At 43.5% G+C, this 18,616-nt stretch overlaps 1 protein-coding gene across 2 annotated transcripts in view; it reads right to left on the reverse strand.

Moving 5' to 3' along the window:
- Positions 1-18,616, reverse strand: part of daw1 (dynein assembly factor with WDR repeat domains 1) — a 67,501-nt gene that overhangs the window by 21,401 nt on the left and 27,484 nt on the right. For both annotated transcript variants that reach the window (XM_055645561.1, XM_055645560.1), the window contains exons 6-7: positions 12,280-12,379; positions 2,580-2,687 (exon numbers count right to left, since the gene is read on the reverse strand). In XM_055645561.1, the coding sequence (XP_055501536.1) occupies positions 2,580-2,687; positions 12,280-12,379 (208 nt within the window). The remainder of the gene's footprint in view (positions 1-2,579; positions 2,688-12,279; positions 12,380-18,616) is intronic.

Here is an 18,616-nt window from a genome sequence, read left to right on the forward strand (position 1 = left end):
ATACGACAACAAAATATCCTTTGTTCTTGAGAATCACAATGTCCTCATCACAACATTTTATACCTTCTAATTTCATATCATGAGCAAACTTGGAAACAGTTCATTTCATCACATCTTTTAATTTAGAGATAAAGCATGGAAACAGGACCTTCGGACCACCTAGTCCACGGCAACCGTTGATCACATGTTCACGCGTTCCATTTTATCTCACTTTCTTATCCATTTCCTGCACACATGGAACAACTTAAAGAGGCCAATTAACCTACAAACCCGCAAGTCTCTAGGATGCTGGAGGAAACTGGAGCACCCAGAGGAAACCCATATGATCACAGGACCTATCTAAACGCCACTATCGTTATCTGCCTCCACCATCACCCCAGGCAATGTATTTCAGGCCGCCACCACTCTATATCAAAAACTTGGCCCGCATGTCTCCATTACACTCTCCCCCTTTCGAAGGATGAGAAGCCGAAGTGAAGAAGTGGAAGCCAAGATACTGAACGGAAATGACGCCGTAAAGACAAATAACCGAACAGACGCTACGCCAGAAAGTCAAATAACTGAACGGAGAGGACCCCGAAAAGCCAAATAACCGAAAGGGTACGATGCCAAAAAGCCAAATAACCGAACCTTGTCAGCGATTGGTCCATACATCACTGGCCGGGGGAGACGGGAGGGTGGGTTTTTTTTTAAATTTTCCTCCGCCGCTATTGGACTGCCAAAGATCATAGAGCAGATTATTTTTGTAAGCGTTGATCTACCACGGTGCTTGGGGTTAAGAGGCTCTCTCTCCCCCTCTCTCTCCCTCTCCCTCTCCTCTCTCTCTCTCCCTCTCTCTCTCCCTCTCCCTCTCTCTCTCTCCCCCTCTCTCTCTCTCCCCTCCCCTCTCTCTCCCTTTGAAGATAGACACAAAAAGCTGGAGTAACTCAGCAGGACAGGTAGCATCTCTGGATAAAGCAATGCGCGACGTTTCAGGTCGAGACCCTACTTCTGAATTCTCGTCGGTGAGAGTACTTGTGATTGTCTGAAGAAGGGTCTCTACCCGAAATGTTACCCATTCCTTCTATGCAGAGGTGCTACCTGCCCTGCTCAGTTAAAAACCTGCGGGGAAAAAGAGATAGAGAGAGAGAGAGAGAGAGAGAGAGAGATATATAGAGAGAGATTCCAGCCTCTTAACTCCAAGCACCGTGGTAGATCAACACTTACAAAAAAATCCCAATCGCTGACATGATCTCGGGCAAATCCCGTCCCCGGAGACGTCATGTCCGTTATTTGGCTTTTCAGCATCGCGTCCATTCGGTTATTTGGTTCTTCGCCGTTGTTTCCATTCGGTTATTTGGCTCTTCGGCATCATTGCCGTTCGGTATCTTGGCTTCCACTTCTTCGCTTCGGCTTCTCGTCCTTCGACGTCCCGTCCGCACACGTTCTCTGCATCCCATCCAATGCCTTCACACCTTTCCTGTAATGGGGTAATCAGAACTACATGCAATACTCCAAATTCCTGCCTAACCAAAGTCTGCAAAGTAAACTTCTTCACTCTCCACTACACAACCAATTTTGGTATCATCCACAAACTCACTACCACCCTCTGTCTCCTTCCATTAAACCAATTTGATAACCTTTGGCCAGCTCGCCCAGATATCCATGCAAAACCTTACAGACCAGCCTACCAAGTGGACCCTTGGCAAAGGGCTTATTCAAGTATAACTACTCTGAGGAAATCCAAGTTTCTTGGTTAAAAGTCTCATCAAAATGATAACACCTTCTCCATGTGACGTTGCAATATGTGTGAATGCTCAAATGTTTAAAGTGCATTTGAAACACGACATGTCCACTTAAAGTGCAATAGTGTTAGCAATGAACCATGGGCAGGATCTCACAAGAATCATGCTGTCATGAAGCAGCAATTGCACGCAATTGTCTCATTTAGATTATTGCACCTAATGTGGATTCTAGCTCCTTTAAACTAACAAGATATGGCTAAGACAAAATGATAAAATTGCTTGTTGGAACATCAGAGGGAACCACAGTATTATATGTAAATAAAAGTAATCTATTTAAACAACTCTGGAGTCATTTAGGTTTAGGGAATACCAAATAAAACAGTCAAGCTTATTAAAATAAGCAACACAAACACCTTGATTCACAACAATGTGCAGCAAAACAAACGGCACTTTGCCAACAAATGCTCATTAGCAGCACATTAAAATAATTTGAATGAACAAAGAAAAAATATCAAAGTGTAAAATAAAAATTGAAAATAGGGAAAATACAGCACGTGAGGCAACATCTAAGGGAATCTCTTGCTGAGTATTTCCAACATTTACTGACTTATTTTAGATGACCACTATTTATAGCTTACTTGATTTTCAATCTCAAAAGGTAAGGCTCATGTAATATATATATATATTTTTTTAATTAGAAGCAGTGTACAAAAGTATAAACCGCAGCATATGACATAATACAGTTTTTGCCGTTAATACAGTTAATACAGGCTCATGTCATATTTTAAGGAGATTGAAGCAATGATAAGATACTTAAGCTGAAAAGGAATATTTGTGAAAATATTCTGTACATACTGTCAGAGTCACAGATTCTTCTCCAGATTGTATATCCCAGAGCTTTGCTGTAGTATCCATACTGCCTGTTGCCACAAGGGAGCTTTGAGGATTAAATGATAAACACACCTAGAATGGGTTAATAGTAAGAGTCAAAAAGTGAAACATTTCTAAATATTTTACTCTGCAAAGTTATTTTCCTTTCTCTAAAGATCAGGCATTTTTTCAAATACAGTAGCATGTTCCCCCATTGTTTCTTAAAGGAACCCTAGCACAGTGGATGTTACCTACTGCAGAATGCAATGAACCAAGTAAAGGAAAAAAACCTCCCAAAAGACATTTACATTCCTTATTCATTCATGCAGTCTGCAGCGGGCCAGTCGGCAACATTCCCTGACTGACATCTCGCTCTGCTGGGTGGTGAACAACGCTCGGGCAGACCAATGAGCGTCTTTTACCTAGTTGATGACCTTCCAGCAGCACTCGATGTCAGCCTCTGAATGTGTCCCTGGGAACAGTCCGTAAATCACAGAGTTGTCTGTGACGGAGCTGTTCGGGATAAAGCATTCCAGGGACCCTTACATAGTTCTCCAGACTCTTTTTGCAAATCCACACTCTGCAAAGAGGTGGGCGACCATCTCCTCTCCATAGTAGCCGTCCCGAGGGCAGCGTGCGCTGGTAGTGAGGTTCCGACGGTGCAGGAAGGATCTGACTGGGAGGGCTCCCCTCACCGCCAGCTAAGCCAGATCTTGGTGCTTGTTGGTGAGTTCTGGCGATGAGACATTTTGCCAAGGTCCTCCCGCTGCTGGATATGGGGGGCAGGATATGGTGGAGACACCCCTCAAAATAAGGGAAGGTATCCCACGCCAGGGGGCCACATGAGTGGCACGGGTGGGAGACAGTTTTGTGGAATTTAAAAAATGTATAAACTGTATTGAACAATTTGTACAGCCTCCGAAAATGTTGGATGAATTTTTTGCACGGTTCACGTATTGTATATATTTATTACTTGAATAAAGTCTATTTTAAAAAATTTTTTTAAATCCTTATTCATTTATAAAGTTACATTGTATAAGCATTATGTTTAAGAAAGTTACAATGTAAAGCATTAGTTATTTGGTTTTCCATTGTTAAGGGAGAAAGTTATTTTGCATAATACCAGGCAAATCATAATGAGAACTCGAAGGACAAAGTTGATGCTACGTAGAGCTAACTGAAAATCAGCAAATAACTATTTTATATTCATAGACAATGGACAGACTACATCGCAGGATTCCCCATGCAATAACAGCTTCATTATAAAATGCAATTGAAATGAAAATCTAAATTAAATCCATTTGTGTTTTTCAGTGCACATACAAATTGAGATCAGTATTGTTTATTACAAGGAAATAATTTTATAATCATGCAAAAAAATTAAACTTAAGTATTCCTCAATGTATAATTTTGTAGTCTGAATGCTCCTTGATTGACAAGCATTTTTATTTGCCTTGTGTTGCACATGGATAAGAAATACTTATCTCCAAATGGATTACTACCAAGCATGCGTTCCAGAACTCAAGATATATGTTCACCAATCAAGGAATATGCACTACCCTCTGTCACTCACAAAAGGACTAATTCATTCAAATTCTGTTTCCTGTTGGCCAACCAGTTTTGTTGTCCACCAAGCTCACATACCATAATATTGCAGATTTATCTCTTATGTTTGGCCTTATTGAAAGCTTCCTTAAAGTTTAATAAATGTTACATTCAATAATTGTACCTCATCTATCCTGCAACTTACAATATGAGAATTATATGGTATGCCAACTACTTTTTCAGTCATGGATCATTTTCAGTGGCTCCTACTGAACAAGCTTTAAGGAGGGACCAGAACGTGTGGGGGTGCTCAGCATGCAGGCCATTAGCTGCCTGGTTGGGCTAGTTCAACCATTAGAGGTTCAGAGCCTGAGGTAGGATTGGTTGACATTGGGGGATAGAACCTGTGAGAAGTGAATCAAACTAACTTCAGAGATTTGGCCGTCTCTATCGGTGGTGTTAGATGGTTAAACAGACAATCACAAATGATTGATGAGTTGAGAGTAGACAAAAATGCTGGGGAAACTCAGCGGGTGAGACAGAATCTATGGAGCGAAGGAATAGGTGACGTTTCAGGTCGAGACCCTTCATCAGTCTGAAGAAGGATCTCGACCCGAAATGTCACCTATTCCTTCGTTCCATTGATGCTGCCTCACCCGCTGAGTTTCTAAAGCATTTTTGTCTACCTTCATTTTTTCCAACATCTGCAATTCCTTCTTAAACGATGTTGAGAGTGTCGGTTAACTAAAAATCTGGGACTGATTTCAGTAGGTGGTTTGGAACCTGGAAGAGGGACACAAGGATAAACGCGAGGTATGACACTAGCACTACAGGAGCTCTGACTACTGCTGTTCTATGAATGCAGGATTTTCTTGGGAATGACTAACATGGTCTAATTTCCTAAATAACATCGTTTAAGCTCGCAATTTCAAGAATGATGCAAAATTACACAGAAATTGTCATCAACGAGTGTCACTCCAAATGAAAAGTATTTTTAATCACTGATATAAATATCTACACATTCATACATTTTCAGGGCTGTGTTTCAACCAAACGAGTAATAGCATTTGTGTAGGAAAGAACTGCAGATGCTGGTTTAAATCGAAGGTAGACACAAAATGCTGGTGTAACTCAGCGGTACATGCAGCATCTCTGGAGAGAAGGAATGGGTGATGTTTCGGGTCGAGACCCTTCTTCAGACTCCGTAATAGCATTTGCTGGCCTAAAGATTTAATTGTATGCTAGGATATTGCTTTCCAAGTGCTCATCACTAGGTGGCTATTATTAAGGATTTTACTTCGGAGTCACGTGAGTGACTACGTGAAGAGCCCGCTCAGCACGCATGCGCGGCATTGCGTTCAGCAGTGCAACAGTGGCTGCAGCGGGATTCAGGCGCTCCCGCTACAGTTTAAAAGACGGACCGTCAGGTAAGTTACTCTGAGGTCGGTTTTCTGTTGGCTAGGAGAGCCTTCTGCTTTGTTTCCACAGCATGAATATGAACAAGAAAAGGCTCTTGAAGAAACCTGTTCCCCGCTCTGCTCCAACGGAGGAGCGTTCCATCAGTGGGGGGCAGGAGGCGGTAGGACCACTTACCCGGCGCTCCGCCATCCCCGACACCGGGCCGAGCCCAATCTTGCTAGCGCCTGAGCAGCAGAATGGATGCAAAGCCACCAGGAAGACCATCCGGCCAGTGGTTTCCGATTCGTCGGACGGGGACGTCTCACCACCCGTTCGGGGGAGAGACAGCCGCCTGAGCCGCATGTAGCGGCTCCTGGAGCAGGTGCTCCAGCGAGACTCACTGTGTGAGGAGCAGTCTCGCAGGGGGAGTTCAGGCACTCCCTCCACAGTGCCTTGTGCACTGGCCATCGCTTTCCCCTCATCCGAGGGCAGCTTTGGCACCAGGGCTGGGCTGGTCAGGAAGTGGGGATGCTGGCTGAAGAAGTCGGGAGTCTGCCAGGGGTGCAGGAACAGGAAGAGCTGCTGGGTGTGGTGGACCGCTAGGTGGCAGCCCCACGTGCAGGAAGGCCATTAGAGCCTAAACTAGCAGCCAGCATTAACCACCTCTCCAACAGGCCCCTACAGGAGCAGGTGGTTAATGAGCTGGATGAGGGAATTGAAGGCAATATCTCCAAGTTTGCGGATGACACTAAGCTTGGGGGCAGTGTTAGCTGTGAGGAGGATGCTAGGAGACTGCAAGGTGACTTGGATAGGCTGGGTGAGTGGGCAAATGTTTGGCAGATGCAGTATAATGTGGATAAATGTGAGGTTATCCATTTTGGTGGCAAAAACGGGAAAGCAGACTATTGTCTAAATGGTGGCCGATTGGGAAAGGGGGAGATGCAGCGAGACCTGGGTGTCATGGTACACCAGTCATTGAAGGTAGGCATGCAGGTGCAGCAGGCAGTAAAGAAAGCAAATGGTATGTTAGCTTTCATTGCAAAAGGATTTGAGTACAGGAGTAGAATTATGTCAGAAAACCCATAATAACCCACTATTTAAGTGAAAGAGGGAAACACTACATAAATGTAAATTTATCAACTTTACACAAAATGTGAAAGTTATTGGTATCAGACATCAGGAACAATGTTAGAACTGATCACAAAGAGGCATTGGTAAGAATGCATCTTTCATTGCTTTCATGAAATATACATGTGTTCTTTTGAAGTCCATTGCTCTGAACTGCTAGTGCACGCAAATGGGTGAATGAAGTGATCGTTATCATGGTCTAGCAAGACGTTTTCAATTATTTGCCTGCTATAAAAAGGGCACTTTTCCATGTTTAATTTAGTTTTGTTTAGAGATACAGCGCGGAAACAGATACAGCACGGAAACCTTCGGCCCATCGAGTCCGCACTGACCTGTGATCCCCGCACATTAACGCTATCCTACGCAAACTCGGGACTATTTACATTTGTACCAAGACAATTAGCCTACAAACCTGTACGTCTTTGCAGTGTGGGAGGAAACCGAAGAGCTCAGAGAAAACCAATGCAGGTCATGGAGAGAACGTGCAAACTCCGTGCAGACAGCACCCATAGTCAGGATCAAACCCGGGCCTCTGGTGCTGCAAGGCAGCAAGTCTACCGCTGCGCCACCGTGCCTAACCTACTTATTTGACATAAATTCAATCTATCCCTCGTAAATTAGAAGATAATTAGGACGCCACAGAGGCACAGCTGGTAGAGTTGCTGCCACTGCACAAGAGACCTGAGTTTGATCCTGACATCAGCTACCGTAGGTATGGAGGTAGTATGTTCTCCGTATAACCTCGTGGACTTTCTCCAGATGCTCCGCTTTTCTCCCACATCCCAAAGACGTGTGGGTTTGCAGGTTAAATAGCCTCTGTAAATTGCCCCGTGTGTGTAGGGAGTGAAAAAGTGAGATAACAGAAAATTAGTGTGACTCGATGGTAGACATGGACTCTGTGGATCAAACGGCCTGATTCCATGCTGTATCTCCAAACTAAACTAAACTAAAAGGGAGACAGGAATAAGGAAATTTAAGTGGTGTTCCTTCGGGTTCTACATTGAGATTCAGCAGATAAGTGTTCTTGCCTTCAGAATTAATTAACATGTGACAATGGCATTATTAATTGAGTTATTCAATTCAGTGATGAAAAGCAATGTTTTTTCTATAAATAAAATAAAAATACTAAGAATATTTTGCCGGACAGACAGCATCTGAGAGAAAATGAGTTACTGTTTCAAGTCAATGAGCCTTCATCAGAACTATGTCTGTGACATGGGCCATTGGCCTAAAAATCGATTGATATGAAACATTAAGGCTGTTTATTCTTAATTGATTCTACCTGACCTGCTCAGTATACCCAGAATTTTCTTGATGTATTTCAGATATCCAGCATCTGCAACTTTTTGCTTTTACGTTTGTTGTTTATCACATTACATTATTTGTTGGGATCTGACATGAATATTTATCTATATATAACCAAAACTCTGATCTTGTTATCTTCCGGTTTGGCGGTCTTTCTATTTGCGCAAAAATGGTTCGCGATGTGCTACGATTTTCGCCAGTTCACTCACCATTCTCCTGTGCTACGAGTGCACCAAGTTTTGTTCTGATCGGTTGAAGGTCGTAAAAGTTAGCGAGGTTTAAAAATCTTAAAAACCGCGCATGCGCAGATCGATCTCTTCCCCTGCCTGTCAGCACCGCGCGGATTAGTCTCTTCCCCTGACACTCCACGGGACGGTCCGCCCCTTCCTGCACCATCGCTTCTTTACTGGCGCTGAGGATGGCCTGCGGAGGTTCCAACCAGACTTTCGGAAGGACCCGGCGGTGAACGACCAGTGACCAGCGCTCGCTGTGAGTAGGTATGTTACAAAACGTACCTGAATCGTGGCTGAGCATCTGCCCCACCCCTTGTGTGTGATTTTGGCGCTGTATAGAGGGGGCGGGTTTAAAACGAGATTTTTACTAGGCTGTTCCAATCGAAAATGTTCAGCCTAGTAAATCATTAACGGAAAATCGCTGAAAGACCCCGTCGCAAAAGGTATTATTAGTTTTTATGGCCTTGTATAATATTTAAGTAGTTTAAAAATCACTCTCTCACTCCGCAACCTCTCGCAGCCCCAGGGTTTTATAAAGCAAACAATTAAAGGTATGTACCTTATTTTTACATTAAATGGGGCTTGTCATATAACCCTGTATATAAAGTTTTCTATAGCGAGTAGCTCATTTTGGGCTCTTTATATCCCGCAGTATTTTTCTGGGCACTTGAGGGCACAAATCCAGCGCAATGTGAACGTTCTAAACCAGCACGTTCACAGGAACCCACTAGAAAGCCGATTTAAATTGACTTTAATTTACAGCAAATGAACACTAAATTCCTTCCATTTGGCCTATAAATTGATGTAAATGAGATTTAAAAATCATGTTTTATTGTGAATTATTTGTGAATATTATTTGGACACTTAGGCTATTTAAAAATGATAATCATTTATTAAGAAATGGATAGATGTTTAGACTAGTAATTGAAGTTTTGAAATTAGCTACAATTGGGTAACTAACTAATTATATGCTTTAATTTCAGGTCATCCAAGTAAGATTGTTTTATATTTGTTTCAGAATACTTCAATCTACGATAACTGAAAATTTCATTCAGTTCTCTTAATTTTTAAGAAGGTTATGGGCTTTTGACTGTCCACGATCACAGCTTTTTTGTTATGTCCATAGAAAATCAATAGGGAACAAGATGCTAATTTCCGAGTATGAAAATGGCCATAACTTTTTTATTACTTGAGATATGAAAGTGAATTAGGTGTCAAATTAAACTTATTGTTATGCTTTATCTGATGGGATAAATTGCAGACTTGATTTTTTAAATCTCAAAATTTTGTAACATTGCTACTGTGAGTCCTCATCGCACCGCCAATTCCAGCTACTACCCCTCTCGCTGGCTCCTCCCCTGTGATGCCCCCCCTCTCCCCCATGGCTCTTCCCCCGTCTTTTCTCCGAGCTCACTCCCCCCGCCACACAGCACTCTCCCCCCACAAGCCCCCTGCCTACACACCCCACCCCCACCCCCCATGTCCCCCTGCCCACACACACCCCCCTCCCCCGCCCGCATACAACACACCCTCCACCCCCACCCACCCCCGCCCCACACCCAACCCATCCCCCCCCCCCCCACACACCCCCCCCCCACACACCCCCCCACACACTTCGCCCACCCCCACAACTTCCCCGTGCCACCACAACCTCCCCTGCCCCCATTCGCCCACCCAGTCCGCCACACACAATCCCCCTGCCCCGACAACCCCCCCCCACCCCCCACAGGCTCCCTACCACCCCACAACCCACCCCCCCCCCCACAACCCCACCCCCCCAACAACCCGCCCTTCCTCATAAACCCCCTCCCCCACAACCCCTACCCTCGCCACACACCCCACTTCCCTCCCCCTCCCACACATGAAGGGGAGGGGAGGAAGTGCTCGAGGATGAGGGGAAATGAGCTGCGCATGCGCAGTTAGGGGCTATGGATCAGTGGTGGAATATTGCGTTGGGAGAATGGGTTGCGCTGCGGTAACAGGTGAGTGGTGGAATATTGCGTTGGGGAAATCAGTTGTGTTGGGGGACCAGGCCTCCCATGTGACTGGGACCCAATGGGTCCCACTTAGTCTAGTAATCCTTAAAAGGCCCGGTTGTGATTTTCACAAAGTATCAATGGTATTCAAAGGAAAATAGTATTATATCATATGCATTGCAGTAGAAGTGATATACAAACAATACTAGACATAAAGAAAACAAGAATGCTGACATCTAATGATAAATTAGCAAATATCCATGAACATTAGAGATGCTTTAGGCTCACAATGCATATCCACTTGTGAATAGGTTATCAGCAAACTAAATAGGCCGTGGGCCGAGGTGTCAAAAGGGCTCTAGATTATAATTTTTGTGATCCATCTCTGCTAACTACTTCAAATTAGGTACATTTAGATAAAACATCATTGTTAAGGAACTTATAACTCGTCAGTGCAAAAAGTTGCACACTAATTAATTAAGCTAATTGGAAAGGGTATCAGCGCCCTCTTGTGCTCAATAATATATAGCTGTATGTGGGAACATTGAATATGAGACTGCCACAGTGGACTCGGGCTGCTCTCTGATTTACGGTGGTCCTCACTCTGGTAATGGATGAGGCCCAGGACAGAAAGGTCGGATTCAGAATGGGAGGAGGAGTTGAAGTGCTGAACCACCGGGAGATCAGGTTGGTTATTGTAGCCAGAGTGAGGACCACCATTGGAGGAGCAGCACCTCATATTTCGCTTTTGGCAAGTTTGCACCCCAGCGGTATGAACATTGACTTCTCTAATTTCAGGTAGTCCCTACTTTCTCCTCCCATTCTCAGCTCTCCCTCAGCCCACTAGCTCCACCTTATCCTTTTTTCTTCCGCCCCCCACCCTCACATCAGTCTGAAGAAGGGTTTTGAGCCAAAACGTTGCCTAGTTCCTTCGCTCCATAGATGCTGCCTCACCCGTTCAGTTGCTCCAGCATTCTTTCATCCCCTTCTGGATCATTAGCATCAGCCCACCTGACGCCACGATTACACCAAATGTCAACATGGTGGGGAGCAGCACTGCCCTGCACGCCGCCCGGGCCACCTTCAGCACCCCCATAGCGCCGGCTCCGTCAGTCTGCCCGCTTGCTCACTGCAACACCGCTGACAGCTCGACCACCCCCTCACAGCACCCAACGGCCGGCCGACATTCCAACCGACCCCTCACAGCACCCACTAGCCGGCCGAAAGCTGGACCAACTGACTGACCCCCTCTCTTCCATGCTGCTGTTTAGCTCGGCTCAAGGCCGCCTGCAGCACCCCCATAGCGCAGTCATATTCACAAATACCCCAAAGGGCTGGATGTTTTCAGGTTACGGGCATGATCTGGCCGACCTCTGTCCTAACCCTAACCCTCTTCCATTGAGAGGAAAATGCCTAACATTGACACTGACCCTAACCCTGACCCTGATCCTATCCCTAACCATAACCCTGACCCTGACACTAACCCTAGCTCTACATTTTTATTTATCATTTTTATTTCACAATTCACAACAGCATAACTTTGCAAAGACAAATCAGTTGTAAAACAAAATGATCAGCAAGTGGTTAGCATTACCTTTCTTCCTTCGAAACCTTGCTATCGTTGTGATCTTATTAGGAAGCAGCCATGATCCCAGTGTGCTCGCTGCCTAGCTAGCATGAAACAAAGCACGTGATTGGTCAATTGGCGTCCGACTCAATGTCAAACGTGCTTTGATTGGATAATTACTAGTCGGAAAATTGGAGGTTTTCCTCATATTTTAAAAAATATGTGAGGGTTTTGTTCTTGACGAGTTTAAGGTATGATTTCTATAATATTTCCTACACAATATGTTATAAATATAGGTAGATATGTGATTTAGGTCACAAAATGAAATGAAAAAGCACCTCGGCCCACGGTCTAAAAGCACCGAAAGATAAAATGGCAATAATGGCATAATATTATGTTATTAATGCAATTCTCTTGTGCAAATAAACTCAAGTCAGTGAATTCCATATAACCATCGCAAAATGCACTTATTGGGGGAAAATAATTATTTGCAGAAATATATTCATTTAAATCTACAAAGCTTATTAACTTACAATCTCCGCAGTATGTCCTCGAAAGGTATGGTAACATTTGCCTGTTTCAGAGCTCCATAATTTACAGGTTTTATCAAATGAGCCGGTTGCAATTTTGTCTCTAAAACAAATAAACACATGCTTTAAGTATAACAAAAGACATCGAACATAAACATCTGTAAAATGTTCTTCATTGCAATCTGTAGCCCTGGCCAACTAAACCGCTTGCCAGGAGCTTTTCTCAGTTCAAAGTTATGGTCGAAAATATGAAGAATAATTTGCTCATTCCCGTATGAAAGAAATCACTTACAGGACATTTAAGTTGAAGCAGTAGCATATTGTTTGTACATGCAATTTCACATACTATTCCAAATGTCATGACAATAATAACCACTTATTGCATAATTGTTAAGGTTGCAAAGTTAGAAAAGGAGGATAAATTATATGTATAATTCCTTTCCTCATAATAACCAGATTTTCAAAGTAATTATGAGGCTTTAGAGATGCCATAATGGCGGATTCTATTCCTCTACACATTTCAACTGCTGTTTTTTTTTTGTGTAATCCATTCAGGAAGAAAAGGTCACATAGGAGATTTTTAAACGCATCACTGAGCAGTGCTGCTGAAGATAACACAGGATAATTATTCATTATTTACAGATGGTACTTAAAACTGCAAAGTGGCTTGGATATTTGTCACACTTCAGTAAGTCTAAAAAGATCAAGCATACGGTTTAGTTACTGCCTTTTCACAATCAATGTTGGACAATCCAGGGAAATTAGTTGCATATAAAGTTATACACATTAATTTTATTTTTTCTCAAATCCACCCGGATGCTGAGGAAATGGAGATTGTTGAACAATGAAGGATAAGAAGAATTGATACATAAAGCCTGAAATTATGTTATGCTAATTTGTGATGCACAAACACAGAATAGGGCTATAATACTAGGGACTCAAAGAATAAAATGTCATTATATGCAGACAATATACTTTTATATATTACAAAGTCACAAACGAGCATACCAAATTTATTAAATCTAATAGAGGAATCTGGGTCTTTTTTTGGATATAGAATAAACTGGAATAAAAGTGAAATCATGACATTAAAACCTCAAGAACCTACACACTTACTGAAGTTCCCCTTTAAAATCGCAACAGAAAAATTTAAATACTTGGGTATTCAGATTACTAGAAAATATAAAGCATTATTCAACGCTAATTTTATACCTTTATTAAATAAACTTAATACGCTGATTAAATTTTGGAAAACACTTCCTTTATCATTATTAGGTAGAATAAATGCAATAAAAATGATTTTCCTACCACAATTACTATACCTATTTCAGTCTATACCGGTATATATACCAAAATACTTTAAAAACAAATTAGACTCTAATATTACTAATTTTATTTGGGACTATAGATCACATAGAATTACAAAAAAACACTTATGTAAACCAAAAGAGGTCGGGGGACTTTCACTTCTGAATGTTATGTATTATTACTGGGCAGTGCATATTAAGAATATAATTTATTGGCTGAATAGTTCTACCCAACAGACAGAATGGATAAAAATGGAGAAAGAGGATTGTCATCCTTGTAATATAGGAATGATCCTCTTCTCCCCGAAAAAAATGAAAAACACAATATATAAGAAGAACCCAATTATTTATGGTACAACAAGAATTTGGAAACAAATAAAATTATCTTTAAAATTAAGAAATTTATCATTGTTAATGCCAATAGTGAATAACCCTTTATTTAAACCATCTCTTATTGATAAAACATATAACCAATGGGAAAGTCTCTGAATTAGAAGGATCGGGGATATGTACGAAATGGGAAACCTACTATCATTCCAACAATCTATATTGCTAAAAGTCTGTTCTTGACCGGTATTGGCCATCTGTGCTGCAATTTCCGAGAGAACGCCGCCACCTACGGCCGTCATTTATGGCCACCTTGCTCAGAGCCCCCCTACGCCGTATGTGTGCTGAGGATTTTTCCCGTCGATGAAAAATGACAGAGATATTAATGTTTTTACAAAATTTCTCATTCTCTCTGCTGCCCCTGCTGGCGGCAGGGGGGAGGGACTATAAAACCAAGAAGTGGTGTCTCATAGTCTCTTCAAGATGGAGGAAGGCAGAGGGTCACGTTTCTCTGAGCTGTGAATAACAGTGAACACATGTCTACTCAAACGTGCAAGTGCCCTTAGTGGTTCTAAAACGCTTGCAGAATGTGTCTATTGGTTCTAAAATGTTTGCAAAAAGTGTCTCTTTTGGTTCTACAATGCTTGCAGAATGTGTCTTTTTTGGTTCTAAAATGTTTTTTAGGTTCTCCCCCCCCCCCCCCCCCCCCCCTCTCCTCCCCGCCTTCTCCTCTCCCCCCCCCCCTCTCCTCCCCCCACCCCTCTCCTCCTCCCCCTCTCCTCTCCCCCCCTCTCCTCTCTCCCCCCCTCTCCTCCCCCCTCTCTCCCTCCCTCTCTCTCTCCCCCTCTCCTCTCCTCTCCCCCACTTTCCTCTCCCCCCCCCCCCTCCCTCTCTCCCTCTTTTTCTCCCCCCCTCCCCTCCATCCCCCTCCCCCACCATTCCTCCCCTAAACCCCCCCCCCCCCCCACACACCCCTACCCCCTTCCCTCCACCCTCCCTCCGCCTTCCTTGCTCCCCACCTCTCCCCCTCCCCCTCTCAGCACACCCTCTCTCTCCCCCTCTTTCCCCCCTCTTTCCCCTCTCTCCTCCCTTCCCCCTCTCTCCCCCTCCCTCCTCCCTCCCCCCCTCTCCCCCTCGCTCCTCTCCTCCCCCCTCCTCCCCCTCTCCTCCCCCCTCTCCCCCCCCAACTCTCTCTGCCCTCCTCCCCTCCCCCACCCCCCCTCCCCTAAAACCCCCTCCCCTCCACACCCCCTACCCTCACCTCTCCCCCTCACCCCCCTCTCAGCACCCCCCCCTCTCTCTCCCACTCACTCTCACCCTCTCTCTCCTCCCCTCCTCCTCCACCTTTCCCCCCTCACCCACCCTCCCTCTTCTCCTCCTCGCCACCCCCCTCTCCCTCATTCCCCTCTCTCTGTGTCTCTGTCTCTCTCTGTCTCTCTCTCTCTCTGCTCTCTCACTGTCTCTGCCCCTTCTCTCTCTGCCCTCACTCTCTACCCCCGCCCCCCCCCCCCCTCCCTAGATGTGACTGCACGTTGGGGGCTATGCGTCAGTAGATAGGGTGTAAATGGGGTAAAAGGAGCAAATTAATAATTTTAATATAATATCAAGGGGGGTAATTAGCATGAGTGTGGGGGGGGGGGGGTAGTTAGTGTGTGTGACGCTGCATGCCGCCTCCCCCCCCCCACAACCGCACGTTGGGGGAACAGACCCAACGGGTCTGCACTTGGTCTAGTTACAATTAAAATTTAAACAGAAAAACAACCAATATTTTAAATATCTTCAGATTTGCAATTTCATGAAAAAATATATACAAGGATATCAAAAAATAACTCCTGAATTATTGGAAAAGCAATGAATAATGAAGCTCTCACAAAAATTAATATCATATTAATATAATAGTATTCTAAATATAAACCTACCATCGACAGAGGTACTTAGTGGGAACGGGAACTAATGATAAAAACTATGAAGGTTACATGGGAAAAGTACTTGATATATATTCACAAATGTTCGATTAATGTAAGACATAATCTAATTCAATTTAAAATTTTACATAGATTATATTATTCAAAAACAAGATTGAACAAATTTTATCCAAATATATCCCCCATTTGTGATAAATGTCTATCCCAAAACACAACTATAACACACTCCTTTGTTTCTTTAGATTCTCTCTTTAGATTCTGGAGTAGTTCCTGAGGATTGGCGGGTAGCAAACGTAACCCCACTTTTTAAGAAGGGAGGGAGAGAGAAAACAGGGAATTACAGACCAGTTAGTCTAACATCGGTAGTGGGGAAACTGCTACAGTCAGTTATTAAAGATGGGATAGCAGCACATTTGGAAAGTGGTGAAATCATTGGACAAAGTCGGCATGGATTTACGAAAGGTAAATCATGTCTGACGAATCTTATAGAATTTTTCGAGGATGTAACTAGTAGCGTGGATAGGGGAGAACCAGTGGATGTGGTGTATCTGGACTTCTAGAAGGCTTTCGACAAGGTCCCACATAAGAGATTAGTATACAAACTTAAAGTACACGGCATTGGGGGTTCAGTATTGATGTGGATAGAGAACTGGCTGGCAAACAGGAAGCAAAGAGTATGAGTAAACGGGTCCTTTTCACAATGGCAGGCAGTGACTAGTGGGGTACCGCAAGGCTCAGTGCTGGGACCCCAGCTATTTACAATATATATTAATGATCTGGATGAGGGAATTGAAAGCAATATCTCCAAGTTTGCGGATGACACTAAGCTGGGGGGGCAGTGTTAGCTGTGAGGAGGATGCTAGGAGACTGTAAGGTGACTTGGATAGGCTGGGTGAGTGGGCAAATGTTTAGCAGATGCAGTATAATGTGGATAAATGTGAGGTTATCCATTTTGGTGGCAAAAACAGGAAAGCAGACTTATCTAAATGGTGGCCGACTAGGAAAAGGGGAGATGCAGCGAAACCTGGGTGTCATGGTACACCAGTCATTGAAAGTAGGCATGCAGGTGCAGCAGGCAGTGAAGAAAGCGAATGGTATGTTAGCTTTCATAGCAAAAGGATTTGAGTATAGGAGCTGGGAGGTTCTACTGCAGTTGTACAGGGTCTTGGTGAGACCACACCTGGAGTATTGCGTACAGTTTTGGTCACCAAATCTGAGGAAGGACATTATTGCCAAAGAGGGAGTGCAGAGACGGTTCACCAGACTGATTCCTGGGATGTCAGGACTGTCTTCTGAGGAAAGACTGGATAGACTTGGTTTATACTCTCTAGAATTTAGGAGATTGAGAGGGGATCTTATAGAAACTTACAAAATTCTTAAGGGGTTGGACAGGCTAGATGCAGGAAGATTGTTCCCGATGTTAGGGAAGTCCAGGACAAGGGGTCACAGCTTAAGGATAAGGGGGAAATCCTTTAAAACCAAGATGAGAAGAACTTTTTTCACGCAGAGAGTGGTGAATCTCTGGAACTCTCTGCCACAGAGGGTAGTTGAGGCCAGTTCATTGGCTATATTTAAGAGGGAGTTAGATGTGGCCCTTGTGTGCTAAGGGGATCAGGGGGTATGGAGAGAAGGCAGGTACGGGATACTGAGTTGGATGATCAGCCATGATCATATTGAATGGCGGTGCAGGCTCGAAGGGCCGAATGGCCTACTCCTGCACCTAATTTCTATGTTTCTATGTTTCTATATGATAGTACTTAATTCTAATAAAATAAAATATTTAAAAAAAAACACAGAATGCATTCAAATGTAATTCCTGTGATGGCCACTCTGCATTAACACAATTGGCAGTTTTGTACAAATGTTAACAATCATAATTATGAGATATTCTTTGAGGAAGTACTAAATATCAAACTGAACAATAATCCCAAAGCATTTTTCAAGTAAAACCATTAATATTCATGTTCAGAAGTTCAGAGTTACTAGGAGCAAAATTAAGTCATTCATCCTATTAAGTCCACTCTGCCATTCAATGATGGCTGATCTATTTTTCCCTCTCAACCCCATTCTCCTGTCTTTGCTCCATAACCCCCGACACGAATCAAGAATCTGTCAATCACTGCCTTAAAAATATCCAATGACAGCCGCCACAGCTTTCTGTGGCAATGAATTCCACAAATTCACCACCCTCTGACTAAAGAAATCCCCATCATCTCCTTTCTATAGGTGCGTCCTTTTATTTTGACTGGTCCTAGACTCTCCCACTAGTAGAAACATCCTCTCCTCATTCACTCTATGTCGGCTTTCACTAATCAGTGAGTTTCAATGAGGTCATTCCTTATCCTTCAAAACCTCAGCGAGTGCAGGCCCAGTGCCTTCAAACGCTCATCATATGTTAACTAAATCATTTCTGGGATGATTCACATAACCTCCCTCTGGACTCTCTTCAATGCCAGTACTTCCTTCCTCAGATATGGGGCCAAAAACTGCTCACAATACTTGCAATACAGTCTGACCAGTGCCTTATAAAGCCACAGAATTACATCCCAAGTATTTTATCCCTCTTGAAATAAATGCTAGTATTGCATTTGCCTTCCTTACCACCAATTCGACTTGTAAATTAACTTTTTCGGAATCCTGCACCAGCACTCTCAAGTCCCTTTGCACCTCTGATTTCTGAATTCTCTCCCCATTTAGACAATAATTTACATATGCCTTTATGCCTACTACCAAAATGCATGACTCCACACTTTGCTCCGCTGTATTCCATCTGTCACTTCT

Source organism: Leucoraja erinacea, chromosome 14 (genome assembly GCF_028641065.1).
Source record: "Leucoraja erinacea ecotype New England chromosome 14, Leri_hhj_1, whole genome shotgun sequence".
In the NCBI taxonomy this organism is placed as follows: Eukaryota; Metazoa; Chordata; class Chondrichthyes; order Rajiformes; family Rajidae; genus Leucoraja; species Leucoraja erinaceus.